Raw genomic sequence first — 16,889 nt, forward strand, 5'->3', positions numbered from 1 at the left:
CTGAGCAAAGTTGGGCGCTTAAACGACTGAGCCACCCAGGTGCCCTGTTGTTTCTTCCATTTCAGAGACAAGAGATCAAGTAACCAGCCATTAGTAGTTTCGGTTTCAGAACCAGAACTGTGGGGCACCTGGGGGGCTCAGGCAGTTGAGGGTCTGACTTCAGCTAAGGTCATGATCTCACGGTTTGTGGGTTTGAGCCCCACATTGGGCTCTGTGTTGACAGCTCAGAGCCTGGAGCCTGCTTTGGATTCTGTGTCTCCCTCTCTCTCTGCCCCTCCCACCGCATGTGCTCTCTCAAAAGTGAATAAATGTTAAAAAAAATTAAAGAAAAAAAAAAGAAAGAAAATAACCAGAACTGTGGATGCTGCCTCTCCTTACCAATTTCAGGGAAAGTATTAAAAGTGAACAAAGCCGCAAATGTACATTTTTTCAGGGCCTTTGGCTCTTACATATATCCTTTGAACTTCAGAGGGGCCAACAATCATGGAACACTTCCACTGTGAAATACTTTTTTACATACTGTCTCAAATCACATTTAATTTGCCTTTGAGGAGGGGACCATCATTATCTTCAACTTCAGGGGAAGGGGATAAAAATCACGTTTAGTGAAATTTAGCAATTTGCTGGTGTGATAAAGCCTAAACTCAGACCTTATTCTTTTTACATTGTAGTACTTTCCAGGGTAGGAGGAAAGAGGTGGGGAATCTATTTTCGTGACCAAAAATATTAAAGTTGTTGATCAAACATCAAAAGAGCAATTTTGAACCAATATATTTTCTCAAAAATGTGCAGAGTCACAATAAAATTTTATTTTTTTTTATTTTGGGACTTGTTAAATAAAGTGTGGTTGACCACGTTTTAAACTTGTTTTCAGGGGCGCCTGGGTGGCGCAGTCGGTTAAGCGTCCGACTTCAGCCAGGTCACGATCTCGCGGTCCATGAGTTCGAGCCCCGCGTCGGGCTCTGGGCTGATGGCTCAGAGCCTGGAGTCTGTTTCTGATTCTGTGTCTCCCTCTCTCTCTGCCCCTCCCCCGTTCATGCTCTGTCTCTCTCTGTCCCAAAAATAAATAAACGTTGAAAAAAAAATTAAAAAAAAAAATAAATAAATAAATAAACTTGTTTTCATACTTAGAGAAACACGTTGCTCTCTTTGGTCTTTGTAAGTCTGGGACCACTACTGATGAGGCCATGTGGTGGGTTCTCCCAGAGGCCTAATGTTCTGTTACTTGTGAAAGTATCATTTTTCAATCACAAAAAGTTCTGATGTAGGGATACAGATTAGACTAATACTGCAGCCACAGTTCTGTGCTCAGGGTTCCTAGAGCACACCATATTATAAGGATTACATTTCTTTTTCTCTCCCAGGTATCGAGCTCAGGCTTCCAGACCTCTTTGAAGTGAAAATGAATGTTTCTGTCAGGATAGTGTAACTGGAGGCTTCAGGTCTGGGCATATTTGACCATGGGAGCCAACACCTCAAGCAAACCACCAGTGTTTGACGAAAATGAGGATGGTAAGAAATATGTGATAACTGTAATAAAATATACAATTTTGCAGAATTCAAATATAAACACCTTGCTTCATAAGTAAATCACAGTGTAAATTTACACAGCAAAGCTGATTGCTTTGGTGTACATGCCCGAACCGAGTTACAAGGGTAACAAGTTGCAATGGGAAGTTTAGTTTGTTACCTTATGTGCCCATGAACCTTCTAAAAATAAGTTCTGAACTGGGAGTTGCTAGAGGGGTGGAGGGTGGGGGGCATGGGCTAAACAGGTGATGGGCATTAAGGAGCACACTTGGGATGAACACTGGGTGTTCTATGTAAGTGATGAATGACTACCCATTCTACTCCTGAAACCTGTACTATGCTGTATGTTAACTAACTTGAATTTAAATAAAAAAAAAAAGAAAAGAAATAGATAAAAATAAATTCTGTTTTGTTACAAAAGAAGGGGTGAACTAGCTGTGTGCCATAGTCAGGGGACAACGAGAAGCCTGCTACAATCTCAATTTTTGAGTCTGTGGATGGACCCTTTTATTTTTTTTTTAATTTATTTTTGTACTGTTTATTTATTCTGAGAGAGAGAGTGTGTGTTCGCACGTGAGGTGGAGAGAGAGAATCCCAAGTCAGTGCAGAGCGTGATGATGCGGGACTCCGTCTCCTGAATCCTGAGATCATGACCTGAGCTGAAATCAAGAGTCAGATGCTTAACTGACTGAGCCACCCAGGTGTGCCTGGAAGGACTCTTTTAAACAAATATCCGACTGCTCAGGATGCCCTGTTCCCAGCCACTCGCTATTAACTGACAGGTGCATCCTTACTACCTATACAAAGTGTTGCATGGAAACCCTTGTTTATACACTTAGAAAATGGTCTTCAGCATTTTCCCATGCTTATTTCTGTGGCCTTGCTTTGCTTTATTAAGTAGTTAGGGTGAAAATCTAAAGACCTGTGATGTTACTTGATTTTTCCATCTCCGAAATGAAAAGACAAGTAGGCTTAGATTTCAATTGTTCAGTTCACTGTGTTCCCTATGTTATGCAGGAGGCCACAGAGAGTAGGAAAGAGAGGCTAGATTCACGTTTGTCACTTGGGAGGGATGTGTGTCACTTCAAGGTATTAGGATAGCATTATAATGAGAAAATACAGAGATCTCTAAATTTTCCTCACTTGAGCCAGCCTTTCTTTTCACGGGGTTCCCAAGAAATCTAGAGACCCAAAGGACTGAGGCAAATGGGAAATAAGGTACCACTTTCTAAGTACCTGCAGGGGACTCTTGTGTAAGTAAATTGGGGTAAAGTTAGGCCTAAGGAGCAAGCAGGTCCTTCTTAGCCCCCTGTAGGCCACCACCTTTTAGTTGTCCAGCCTCCAGCCCCATAAAAAGAAGAGCTGAGCATAGCCTCCCTAGGGGTGAGGCTCTGAGTCTGTTTATACACACAGTTGCAAGGCAGAAATGGATGGGCAGATCCACCTGTGACGAGCCTGTCACTGCTGGACAGAAGGAAAAGAGCAGGGATCAGGACGGCCCTTGCCCTTGTGGAGCTCATGGTCTAATGGGGGAAGGCCAACAATGAACAATGAAACAAATACATAAACCAGATAACTGGAGACAGTGTTAAAGCACCACCAAGGGAATGACTCAGTGATCCTACAGAGAGGGACCGGATGATGGCGGAGAGACCACTTGAGATACAGCGTGGTCAGGATTGGCCTTTCTGAGGAGGTGACATCTGAGGTGAAGCCTGAAAGATGAGAAGAAGCCACTCATGCAATGACATGAGAAGAATAATTCAAGCACAGGAAAACCAAGTCCAAGGTCCAAATAATAACAAATCAGAAGTGAATAGTTGCCTATATCCTAACATTCTGATGAGCAGGAGTTTTTTATGTAATGCAAAGGGACTGTATTTAATTGCCATATTCACTTGTTTGTTTTTAAGACACTGACTTTTGGGAGGGAAAGTAGGACATTCTGAGCATTTAGCTTTTTGTTTTTGTTTTTATCAGTAAATCCTATAAATTCGATTTGGCTCTTTTCATAGCTCTATACTGAGCACAAGATAAAATTTTATTTGACTGCTATAAAGCTTCTGACCAGAAAAGAAAAACAACAAAAAGCACTGACTAATCAAAGAACATTCATGCCTACCTCATTTTTTTTTCTCCTGATTTTTACATAAATAATCAAACTGGGCCAGAATGTAGGGCACTTAAATGAGCCAATTTAATTATTTTAAAAATACTGCGCCAAAGAATCCCAATCTGCAATGAAAAAGTGTTTAATATTTCCTTCAAAGTGTTTGCTGTTCCCAATGTATAGATTTGAGAAGAAAATTCGAATCAGTTTTCCCAAATGATATTTCAAGATTTCTCCTGCTGAAGTGTTTTGGTTCACTCTGAAGGTAATGAAGGACTCAGATGTTACCTGAGATCCTGTCCACTGTAATAAGCTGTTCTTGCTGGAATTCGTCCTGACACTTTGTATTTCATGTTGCTCCATATGATGGTGATCTTGAGAGAATCATTCTATTAGTTATTCATGTTGATCTTTGTTTTGTGAAGACAAAGTACAAGGTTTATAGTGCTGTTGAATAGCATAAAACCTGCTTATCTCATTCCTGTTACCTTCTGCAAAGTAGATCTCAAATTGTACTATTTTTTTGTTTTGTTTTGTGGCCCACCTTTTATATTTGATGCAAATCTAACCCCTAACTTCTTTGTTGGTTTTAAAATATGCATAATAATGGAGCACCTGGGTGGCTCAGTCAGTTAAGCATCCGACTTCGACTTCGACTTCGGCTCAGGTCATGATCTCACTGTTCATGGGTTCGAGCCCCATATCGGGCTCTGTGCTGACAGTTCAGAGCCTGGAGCCTGCTTTGGATTCTGTGTCTCCTTCCCTCTCTGCCTCTCCCCAGCTCAAGCTCTGTCTCTCTCAAAAATCAGTAAACATCAAAAAAATTATTTAAAATAAAATATGTACCATTTTAACTATTTTTAAATGTATAGTTAGTAACATTAAGTATATTCACATTTTTGGGCAACCATCACCATCAGCTATCTGGAGAATGTTTTCATCTCCACAAACTGAAATCTGGTAGCCATTAAACAGTAACACCCCTTCTCCTCTACCCTGATCCCCCGGCACCCCAGTCCTTGGCAGCCATCATTCTACTTTATGTCTCTAAGAATTTGACTATTCTAGGTACCTTATATAAGTGGGACCATATAAGATTTGTCCTTTCGTATCTGGCTTATTTCACTTAGCATCATGTTTTCAAGGTTTATCCATATTCCAGCATTTATCAGAATTCCATTCCTTTTGAAGGCGAATAATATTCCATGGCATGTATATATCACATTTTGTTCATTTTTGTTTTGTCAATGGACATTTGCTTTTTTCTGCCTTTGACGCTTATAACTGACACTGCTATTTACATAGGTGTACAAATTATCTGTCTGAGCCCCTGTTTTCAATTCTTCTAGGTATGTACTTAGCAGTGGAATTGCTGGGTCATATGGTAATTCTTTAATTTTAGAGGAGGCACTACATTGGCGTCCACCTAATTATGTTTTGCATTTTGTGAGAGGAGGCCACCTGGCATAGTGGGAGAAAGCATGGGCTCCACTGGTGGAAGGACATTTACACGGTTTAAATCTCAGCAGTGCCACAGACTAGCATTCTAGGTGTTTCTATGAGAAAACTCAAAGGAGATGTGGTCTGATTGTCCATCATCAAACACAAGAGTCAGTTTGACTAATTATAAAGTGTTCTAAGGGGACTTGAAATACCATGGAGAAAAGTCCCCAAACCTAAATAATTATTAGTGAATTCATGTGGGGGAAAAAAAAACCAAACCCTTCTATTCTTCAAGTTAATGAACCCCTGGAAACCTCAGTTTCTTCATATGTAAAATGTAAGTAATGATTGGGGATCCTTCATTGGGGTCATTGTCAGGTTACAATAAAATAATGCAAGTAAAACACTTAGTGAGGTGTCTCATGTAAAGTAAGCACCTGATTGATGCTAGATATACTATTATATATTAGCACAGAGGCACTTAGCATGAGCTCTTTACGGTACTTCCGCTTCTGAAAGAACCAAAATTGATTAAATGCAGCTCTGTGTAGATGCCATAGTGAATACGACCTATTCATAATTTTGTCAATGCAGTTGGACTGACATAATGGCAGATTTTACGGATGTTGTGAAAACCTATATAAAAGTCCTTTAAAAAGAAGCCAAGTTACTGACTTCACAAAAAAAACATCATCTCCTCTGGTTTCTCTTTCATCCCTCCCCTGGGGTGATTGTCTTTTCATTTAAGGCAAAATCAAAAACTCAATCGGCTGAAAAATCAATTACTTTTTCTGATTTAAACCCAAAGTTACTTAAGTAATCCCATTTGATCAACAGACAGAGTGGCAAATGTCCCCCCCCCCCCCCCCCCAACTACCATATGGAAACTCTGAGAAATAATTAAGGATACAAGAAGACATGGTAACTTTTCTGAAAGTTAAGAAGTTTGCAAGTGATACTTTTTAATGTTCATAACCTCTTTTTCTTTAAATCTGTTTTGTTTCCCCTGTCTGAATACAGTTTTTGTTTTGATTTGTTTCAGGTTTTGTTTCTTGGGGTTTTTTTGCTTGTTTATTTTATTAAAAATACTAACATTTAAAAAGTCCAATCGTTGAGGTTTTCAAGGTGATTTAGAAAAAGGAACTCTTTAACAACAGGCGAAAGTAGACTGGTTTCTAATCAGAGTCTAGGCAACAGGAGAGGGTCTTGCAATCATTGTAAGTAGTATGTGTTTCTAAGCATGTACAAAGAATGCAGAGGTGATGAAATTGGTTAGTGAAGCTGGGAGACCACTTTCTTCGGCAGTGCTGTAACTAAGAAAAGTTGGCTTTAGATTAAAAGCTGCTACAAAGAGTTCATCAGTGCCCTGAGTTTGCAGGGAAAGCCAAATTATTGCATTCTTCTTAGGACTTGCTGAAAACTCAGTGTTCTACTTTCAGTTGGCAACACTGGTCTCCTAGGATATGTGACTGGTTCCGGTTTTCCTACATCTTCTTTGGTGGCAGAGGCAGTGGGTCCTTCAAAATGTTGGGCCAAAAAAATTGACCATAGATTTGCAATCCAAAAGAAATGGGAGGTTACTGAATTGATTCCAGCAAGAAGGACTCTGAAAATCTCCTTTGTTATTGTAATGTCTATGCATTGCGTCTGTGCCCAATTGGATAGGCAAATGAATTTCAGACTTCCCCCTCTCAAACGTGGGTGTTGTCTTACATTATTTACTATTTTGTATCAAAATGACTGGGAAAGTAGAAGGAAAATTTCTCTAGTGAGAATTGGCTTCTTAAAAACATAAAGGCATCTTGGACAGTCTACCCTTTAGTTAAAGCATTTGTCATAAATAACCTCGGCTCCAACAGTTCGTAAGAACAGGCACTTATGAGGGCTTTATTTCCCCCATTCCAAGACATTGGAAGAGTCAGGGAGAGGGGAGCCTGGGTGGCTCACTGGCTTAAGCATCTGACTCTTGATTTCAGCTTCGGTCATGATCTCACAATTCTTGAGTTCAAGACCAGCGTTGGGCTCCGAGCTGACAGTGTGGAGCCTGCTTGAGATTCTTTCTCTCTGCCACCCACCCTCCTTCTCCCTCTCTAAAAATAAATAAATAAACTTAAAAAAAAAGAGTAAGGGAGAAATTAGCCAAGAAAAAAGACCTCCAAGGTGGAGCTAGTGCTTCCAATTTGCATGTTTACTGAGTGGTGAGTTATGAATACATGTTTGAGAGGATCCACTCAAACAAATGTAGCCAAGTTACATCAGGCCTTCAGAGATTCACAATGCTTATGGGCATGTTAAAGACTCTGAAAAGTCCTACAATAATGAAATCTCAGTATTATTATATTTTTTAAACTTAATTCAAAATGAAATTATTTTGTAGAAAATCTTTTAATGTGTTGTGACACATAATATTCTGTGGATGTCAATTTGGGAAATGAAAGGTCATGATCCTATCTACTCTTTTGTCTTTTGGAAACATGATTTCTGGCCATTGATTTCCTCCCTTGGTTTAATGGCAGCAGATGATGATACGTGAAATCTCTATGGCTGAAGAGTGATTATGTTCTGTAAGGTTTACTCACCCTGAGTTCTTCATGTAACACAATTCAGGTTTACTCAGGTCAATGAGTTAAACATGAGGTAGCTCTGTTTAGCTCTGGGATGGTGGATGTTTCTGGTCCAAGTAGGAATGAGATTTGGAGATAGTTCATTTCTTCTTTATTGCTTTTTTTTTACATTTATTATTGAGAGAGAGAGAGTGAGTGTGTGCACAAGTGGAGAAGGAGCAGAGAGGGAGGGAGACGCATAACCTGAAGCAGGCTCCAGGCTCTGAGCTGTCAGCACAGAGCCCGACGCAGGGCTCGATCTCACAAACCGTGAGATCATGACCTGAGCCGATGTCAGACGCCTAACCGACAGAGCCACCCAGGCGCCCCTGTTCCTCTTTTGAAGTAAAGAATATTTTAGCTCAATGTGTCTCATGAATAAATTGTGGTGAAGGAATTACTTAGTATTAAGCAACACTCAAAGTAGACTAACTTTTTACGTTACCCAAAGTTATAGACATTTTTAGTTTTCTTCTTGCATCTACCCAGGTTTGAAAACTAAATCTGTAAGCTGGCTTCAGTGTTCAGCCCATGTGAACTCCAAGCCTAATGTCTTTTTTTTTTTTTTTTCCAAGCCTAATGTCTTTAATGACCAAGGCAGTGAAGGAGCATCCAGCATCTGCTGTATGGCCTGGCAGATGCCTATTCAATTAAAGTAACCAGTGGTAGTCATCAATTCACCAATTCAGGTTCTATGCATTATATAGGGGCTTCAACCACACATGGCTATGTGACCAGTCATGGAAATTTCATCTGGAAACGGACACAAAAAAGCCAATAATTTAATGATATTCTTGTTACATTAGGACAGGGAGCCCTGTTTCTATGGTGGAAAAACTGAAAAAATTTATGGTGACAGATTTTGAATTCAATAGACCAGCACATGCTTTATTTTCTTCCTCTTACACTATTTCTTCTTTCCTTTCTGGAGTCCTCTTTACAGTAAAATAAGTCATGTTAACCTTGTTTTATGCTCGAGTAGCCCGTATTTTTTATTTCTGAGAATTACTTCACGTAGGGGTTGGCATACTTTTTGTGTGATGGGCCAGATAGTAAATATTTTACACTTTGCAGTTCAGACAGTCTCTGTCATAACTACTCAACTCTGCCATTGTAGCATGAAAGTAGCCACAGATAATGAGAAAACGAATGAAGGTGGCTCCCTTCCAGTAAAATTTTATTTATGGGCCCTGTAATTTGAATTTCACATGATTTTCACTTGTCACAAAATATTCTTTTTACTCTTTTTCTAAGTATTTAAAAATACAAAAGGCATTCTTAGCTTATGAGCCATGTAAATAGATGGTGGGTTGGATTTGGCCTGCAGGCCATATTATGCTAACCCCTAATCCAAAGCATCTGGCAGACATATATTCATATATGCTGGGGACCCCCCAGTATCCACCTACAGCCCTCTAGCCTTAGGCTGAGAGGCCAGGCAAGGATATTGATATCTGTTCTCTGTTGATGCTTAAAGCCATTCTTCACCATCTCTCTTCCGGTTGGTCATTGTGCACCAATGGAAATACTTGGGCCAATAAATCTACTGTTTTAGTGGATAAAATATATTACTCTTATAATATACATTATCTGATAGCCATACGGACTGGGTTCAAATAAATGGGTACCAGTCTGTAATTCATCTGAAATAACACTAAGTAGAATTTATTTTCTACTAGGGACATTTATTCAACTAGGGGGCATCTAACAATTGATCACCCCCATTCTACCCCACTGTTCTACTTTCCAATTTGTTCTAAGGAAATAGCCAACATATTTTTGACTTCCGAGCATATTCATGAATTGGGGTTCAGGCAGCAGGAAAAGAAGCTGTTGGTGCCCATTGCTTGGTTTTGGCACCAGTAGTGGGTGTCAGTAAATCCCAGACTCCCTGGGGCACAGAGTTTCATAAAAAGGAAGTGCTGACTATGCTAACAGATGCCATCAATTGGCCTTGGAGGCTGCTTCTCTGGAGAAAGTTCAAATATATCCTTAAAGAACCTGCCAAGCTCCACATGTATTAGTGGCAACCATTTGCTGCCAACCATTTGGGATGATAAAGGGCTAGTGAGCCCGCTAAGTAACTTTTCATCAGGGGATCACAAGTGATATGCTCTAGAGCTGTCCTTCAACTTTAACTAGTTTCATGGTGTCAGAGAATTACAGGCTAACCCAGTGACTCCCAGACACCCTCTGTGGACAAATGCCAACCTATGGCAGTGCTTTTCTTTATCTGTGGTAAAAGGAGAAAATTGGGGGCCGTGTGGTAAACTTCTCATAAAGCGAATACTATTAAAAATCTCAGTTCTGGGGTGCCTGGGTGGCTCAGTCAGTTGAGTGTCAGACTCTTTAAAAAAAATTTTTATTTATTTTTAAGAGACAGAGCATGAGCAGGGTGGGGGGGTGCAGAGAGAGAGAGAGAGAGAGAGAGAGAGAGAGAGAGAATCTGAAGCAGGCTCCAGTCCCTGAGCTACCAGCACAAAGCCCAACGTGGAGCTTAAACTCGCAAGCTATGAGATCATGACCTGAGCCGAAGTCAGATGCTTAACCAGCTGAGCCACCCAGGTGCCCAAGTGTCAAATTCTTGATTTCAGCTCAGGTTGTGATCCCAGGGTTGTGGGATCCAGCCCCACAGTGGGATCCAGCCCCGCAGTGGGCTCCGGGCTGAGTGTGGAGCCTGCTTAAGATTCTTTCTCTCTCTCCCCACCTCTGCCCCATTCATATGCTCACACACTACATCTCTCTCTCAAATTAAAAAAAAATCCAGTTATAAGATTACATTCTTTCTTGTGTGTGTTTAGTATTTAAGGATTTTAGAAATAGAACTTTTTTCACAGTGAGACTCTTTTCACAAGTCACACTGAAATGACTTGACTCTCCAATCCTGTGTTCTTATCTGTAAATGGGGGCTAATAATATTATATCTGCCTCATACAGTTTTTGTGGGAATAAAAAGAGATTATCCATAAAGGGTATTTGGCATAATGCCTGCCATGTAGTAGTCGTTCAATAAATCTTATTAATACCATTATCATAATCATGAGGTTTTAAATGTTCTTACGTGGCAAATAAATAAATAAAAGCTACCCAGTGTTGGTTTTCTTTTCTCCTCTAATGTCTTTTTAGGGTGATGGGATTTTCTGTGAAATTCAAATGTATAATTATAATTGTCAGTAAGTTCTATGTAGATAACTTACATGGCTAAAATGAAAAAATAAAAACCAAATAACCTATTTTAATTAGGACAAGGATTTTTCAGTGAAAGATAAGGATACCTGGGCCAGCAGAGTGGGAACGTAGATGGAAAGCTGTGAATTTATTCAACATTTATTTTCCATATAAAATAATTGAGACTCACTGATGGTTTGAATGTGGAATAAGAGGGAAGAACAAAATAACGAATTCTAGGTGTTCATTTAAGTAGGCAGGAAGATGGCTAGGACACTGCTGAAATGAAGGTAGGGCACTGAGCCATTGGAACATGCTTAGGCATAGTCAGGAGTTCTTGTTTGGGGGTGCTTGGGTGGCTCAGTCGGTTAAGCGTCTGACTCACGCTTTCAGCTCAGGTCATGATCTAAGGTTCATGAGATTGAGCCCCGTGTTGAGCTGGGCTCTGCGCTGACAGCATGGAGCCTGCTTGGGATTCTCTCTCCCTCTCTCCGTGCCCCTCCCCTGCTCTCTCTTTCTCTCTCTCCCCCTCTCTTTCAAAAATAAATTAATAAACAATTTTAGGGGGGAAAAAAAGCTCTTGTCTGTGCATAAAGTGACAGCAGACTAAATGGTGATGTTAGGTAGGACACTGGGACTGAGCAGTCAGAGGTGAGTGGAAAAGTCTGGCCTAGCGATCTCAAGATGTGGTTCCTAGTTCTCTGGGGACTGATGAGTCTGGACTGGGAGAGGGTGGAAAGAAAAGAAGAGAGGAATCCCATTACTGAGAGTCAGGCAGAGGAAAGCTATCCAGCTAAGAAAAATGAGAAGCAGTAGCTAGTGAGGAATGAAAAACCATTTGTTCTGAAATTTAAGACAGAAGAGTAATTCCTGGCACCTGGGTGGCTCAGTGGTTAAGGATCCGACTTCGGTCCAGGTCAGGATCTCACGGTCCATGAGTTTGAGCCCCGCATTGGGCTCTGTGCTGACAACTCAGAGCCTGGAGCCTGCTTCGGATTCTGTGTCTCCCTCTCTCTCTGTCTGTCTCTCTCAAAACTAGGCATTAAAGAAAAAAAATTTTTAAATAAGAAAGAAGGGTATTTCAAGAAAGAGGGAGTACTCACTTCTGTTGAATGGTCTGGTGAATGTGGGGTTGAGGAAAGTAAGAAATACCTGTGGTATCAGGCAACCAGGAGGAGACTGGGGACATAGGCAACAGCTGTTTGGTAGGGACAGGCAGGCAGTAGGCAGACTCTGGGGAGCTGGGGTGTATGAGAGGTGAGGATATAGACAAAGAAAGTGTCATCAAGTCTTTCAACAAGTTTGTCTAAAGGGGAGCAGAGCAATGAGCCAATAGCTGAAGCAGGATATGATGTTAAGGCAGAAATATTTTTTTAAGAGGAGATACTAGACTGAGGCTCCAAGTCTAAGCTGTCTACCAATATAAGGGGAAGAAACTAGGAGATCATGTGAGCAGTTACCAGGGCTGGCTGCATCCAAGTGGCACACTTGGGCTCTAATGCCCTGCAGTTGCCACCTCTAAACTCTTACTAACTCTATCTCTGAATTTGTATTTGTGAGGTCTGATGGGACAATGGATCATACCGTGGGGATTTGGAGCCTTGGCTCACATGCTGCTCCCTCCCTAGGAAGTGCTCTAGGTCGGTCGATCCCCGTGCTGCTCTCATCCCTGCCACCCTCCATCTATGACAGAAGTCTGGGTGTTGATGAGGACATGGTGGGGGTGAGCACCTCCGTGACATTACCCAGATGGGGCATGGTGGTGGCCGTCATTGTCCCAGGCTGGTGGTTTTTCTGGGAGGTGGCCAGCCTGAAACTCTCTCCTGGACTCTCACTCATCCCATCCTCCCATCCAGATACTGAGTGTGTCATAGAGTTCGTTGTGGAAGCAAGTGATGCGAAACGCGCTCAGCAACCAGTGACATTCTCGTTAGGAGCAACAGCGGAGACCAGCAACCATAATGCACTTTATCACTGGATCAGGGTGCAGTTTACCCATGGCTGCACTGAGGCACAGGATGATTAAACCACTGTCCTGAAATCAGATAGCCACGTGGCTAGATCCTGAATCTTTTTTTTTTTTCAGTATGCTCTAGGCCCAGTGTGGGGCTTGAACTCACAACCCCGAGATCAAGAGTCACATGCTGTACTGATTGAGCCAACCAGGAGGAGCCCCTAGATTCTGAATCTTGATGTCAAGCCAGTCTAATTTGTTCAGTTATAAATATCCACTTAGGATGCCCAATCAGAATGAATGTATAAAATCAGATAAGTAAAGATAGGGGGCTGCTTTTTAATAAAAAAAAAAATCAAATGTCCATAATGCTTCTACTACTGCTGCATCCTGCTCTCACAGAGCGGAATCACTGCATTTCTCAGTGACATCTGTCTTCACTTCTGCTGTAACTCCCATGCTGACCCCTTAGATGACATGGTTACAGAATGGTTAGGGGTTCCGTATGTTACACCTTTTCTCATCTGGAATTAATTATTGCAGTTCATCACTACTCCTGAGCTTTTCTCATCTTCCTCCATCAAAGACAAAGACTGCAATAACATTCATGCCTTTCACTATACATTTCACCATCATCATCACTCATTCTTCAACCTTTTTATATCAACCTAATTTGTTTGACACCTTGAGGGATAATTTTGACTTACTTTTACAAAATATTGAAGTCCCTGCCACTTTGATAACTTCTTCATTTACCAGGAAAAATATTCCAAATTTTTTTTTACATTTATTTATTTTTGATAGACAGAGAGAGACAGAGCCCAAGTGGGGAGGGGCAGAGAGAGGAGGAGACACAGAATCCGAAGCAGGCTCCAGGCTGTGAGCTATTGGCACAGAGCCCGATGTGGGGCTTGAACTCAAACCGTGAGATCATGACCTGAGCCAAAGTCGGACGCTCAACCGACTGAGCCACCCAGGTACCCCAATTACCAGGAAAAATATTCTAAACTAAGGCTTGGTTAAGCATTAGGAAGAATTTGTTTAATTCCCATGTTCCTAATTGGGATCTAGAACTGGCTTGCTTCCTTTTCTTGGTGGGTTTACACTCGAGACTATGGTCCCAATAATCCTCATGGTTAACAGTTTGTGGGGATTATCTTCTATAAAGGTAGATGAACTTAACTGCAGCTATTCTTAGGAAATGTATGTTTAATAGTGAGTTTTATAGCTATAAAATTAGCACATCTGAGGTACAGAAATCTTGGAAAATAAAATTAGGAAGAAAAAATTACCCACAATGCCTCAGCCCATTGATAACCACTGCTAATATTTTGGGGGACTTTCCCTTGGCAATCTCCATCCTGCATCCTTTCTAGTATCCCTCAATTCCTCTTGGCCACTACACTTTCCTTCAGACTTCTTATTTTCATTGACTTATTTGCTTTCTTAGTTGTTTTTTCCTCTCACTTAAAACACACACACACACACACACACACACACACACACACACAAACTTCATGAGGACAGGGATTTTTGTCTGTTTTGTTCACTTTTATATACTCAGTACCTCCCTGTTGAATGAATGAATACATTGTAATAGTCTTGTCTTTCTTACTTCTGATATATTTGGGATGATGTACTATATAGTTCTGTACCTTCATTTTCACTTACATCATGAGTAGTTTATCCCAGTTTCATAAAATTTGTTGATTTCTTTAAAGTGTAATTTAGTATACATGAAATCCTACAACATGGGCATATTGTAATTTATTTAAAAGTACAGTTTTAAACATAGTGAAGTACTAACATAGAAAGGAATTCTCTTAGAGTTCAGTAGCTTTTTTTGTGATGCTGAATAATTTAAAAAAAAATTTTTAATGTTTATTTTTGAGAGAGAAAGAGAGAACATGAGCAGGGGAGGGGCAAAGAGAGGGAGACACAGAATTCGAAGCAGGCTCCAGGCTCTGACCTGTCAGCACGGAGCCCAATGCGGGGCTCGAACTCACAGACTGTCAGATCATGACCTGAGCTGAAGCCAGACGCTTAAACTACTGAGCCACCCAGGCCCTCCATGTCATGTTGAATAATTTTTTAATCTTGAAAATTATTTGGGTGGTAGGAATAAAGAAACATATTCCTTATTTTGGAGTATTAAGTCATTATTATATAAAATAATACGGTAACCAGTTTTGTTCTGTTTAGACAGTATTAACATTAAGTATGAATATTATGTAATAAATAAATAGTCACTTGAATGAAGTATGGAGGATTCTGCACCATTTGCTGAAAGCTGACTTTTTAAAACATTTTTTTTAGGTTTATTCATCTTTTTTTTTTTTTTTGAGAGAGAGAGAGAGAGAGAGAGTGCGCATGAGCAAGGGAGAGGCAGAGAGAGAGGGAGAGAGAGAATCCCAGGCAGGCTCTGCACCCTACCACAGAGGGGTAGGCCTACCCTGTGGTAGGGTGCAGAGCCAGAAGTGGAGCTCAGTCTCATGACTGTGAGATCATGACCTAAGCCAAAATCAGGAGTTGGATACCCAACCAACTGAGCCACCCAGGTGCCCGTTAGCATTTTTTAACTGTGGAAAAATATATGTTACATAAAATTTGTCATTCTAAACATTTTTAAGTATAGAGTTTGGTGGCATTAAGTACATTCACATTATGTGCAGCCATCACCGCTATCACAGAATTTTTTAAAGTATCCCAAACGGAAAGTCTGTACCCATCAAATAGTAATTCCCACCATGCCCCCTCCATCTCATGCAATATTTGTCATTTTGAACCTGGCTCATTTCACTTAGCATAAGGTCTTCATCTGTCTTGTAGCATGTGTTAGAACATCATCTGTCACTTTTTGTGGCTGTATTCCATGGTACATGTATACCGCATTTTGCTTATCCATTTTTCTGTTGATGCGCACTTAGGTTATTTCCACCTCTGGGTTACTGTGGATAATGCTGCAAGAACACTGGTGTATAAGTCCCTACTTTCAGTTCTTTGGTGTATATATCTAGGAGTGGATTGGCTCAGAGATAACTCTTTGAGTTCAACCATTACAGGTATCTACCACATGCGGTCGCATTTACCCTTACGTGATGGTAGAGAATGAGCCTTCTGTTCTCTTCAGAATACTTTTGAGAAGGAGCCCTGTAGTCATCTCACAACTATGAGCCTGTGTCCTTAACCCATACATCACTGCTGGACATGGCAGAGCTTTTGCTTATCCATACTGAAGGAGTGGGTGGTTTTAAAGACCAGGATCATTTGGGGCACCTGGGTGGCTCAGTCGGTTTAGTGCACAACCCTTGATTTCCGCTCAGGTCATGATCTCATGAGTCAAGGTCATGAGTTTGAGCCCTGTGCACCAGGGAGCCCCCAGGGCATTATAGAACTCTCTCTTCAAGGATCTCAACAACTGTTCTCCGGCTCTGCTCAACAAACTTCTCAAATTTACTTCTTGAATAGTCAGAGCACACTTCCATTTATTCATCATGTTCTTGGAATATGTAATTGGAGTTAGAATTAGCCAGTCTTTATCCGGTCTTAACATGTCATCACATTTTCTCTTCCTGTATTTTGAGATGCACATGGAAAGCACGTGCCGCTGTCTAGTGTTAACGAGCTTCGATTTTGGAGTCAGAAGCTCCAAATTAGTTTCCCATTACTAGTTTCCAGGACTACTGTAACAAGTGCTACAAACAGAAGACATTCCCACAGTTCTAGATGCTAGAAGTCTTAAGTCAAGGTACTGGCAGGGCCACGGCCCTGAATTGTCCAGGGGAGCATACTTCCTGTCTAGTTCATGTTTCCAGTAGCATCACTCCAATCTCTACCTTATGTGATCTCTCTGTCTCTGTGCAAACTTCTCTCTTCTTACGAGGACACCAGTCATATTGGGTTAAGGGCCCAATGAATCCTTACTGAATTCCATATAACCTCATCTTAACTTAATCAATTATATTTACAACAACAGCATTCCCAAATAAGGTCACGTTCTGAGGTACTAAGGTAATAACTTCAATCTATCATTTTGGGATTCCTCAATTTCTAACCAATAACTGTGACTTGTCACTAGCTC

General features: G+C 40.9%; 1 protein-coding gene across 2 annotated transcripts in view; it reads left to right on the plus strand.

The window, feature by feature from the left end:
• Window positions 1-1,372: 1,372 nt before the first annotated feature.
• The window catches only part of STK32A (serine/threonine kinase 32A), a 130,978-nt gene continuing 115,461 nt past the window's right edge, over window positions 1,373-16,889 (plus strand). For both annotated transcript variants that reach the window (XM_032593137.1, XM_032593138.1), the window contains exon 1: window positions 1,373-1,512. In XM_032593137.1, coding sequence (XP_032449028.1) covers window positions 1,461-1,512 — 52 coding nt within the window. In that variant the 5' untranslated portion in view covers window positions 1,373-1,460. The remainder of the gene's footprint in view (window positions 1,513-16,889) is intronic.

This window comes from Lynx canadensis, chromosome A1 (genome assembly GCF_007474595.2).
Source record: "Lynx canadensis isolate LIC74 chromosome A1, mLynCan4.pri.v2, whole genome shotgun sequence".
Classification (NCBI taxonomy): Eukaryota; Metazoa; Chordata; class Mammalia; order Carnivora; family Felidae; genus Lynx; species Lynx canadensis.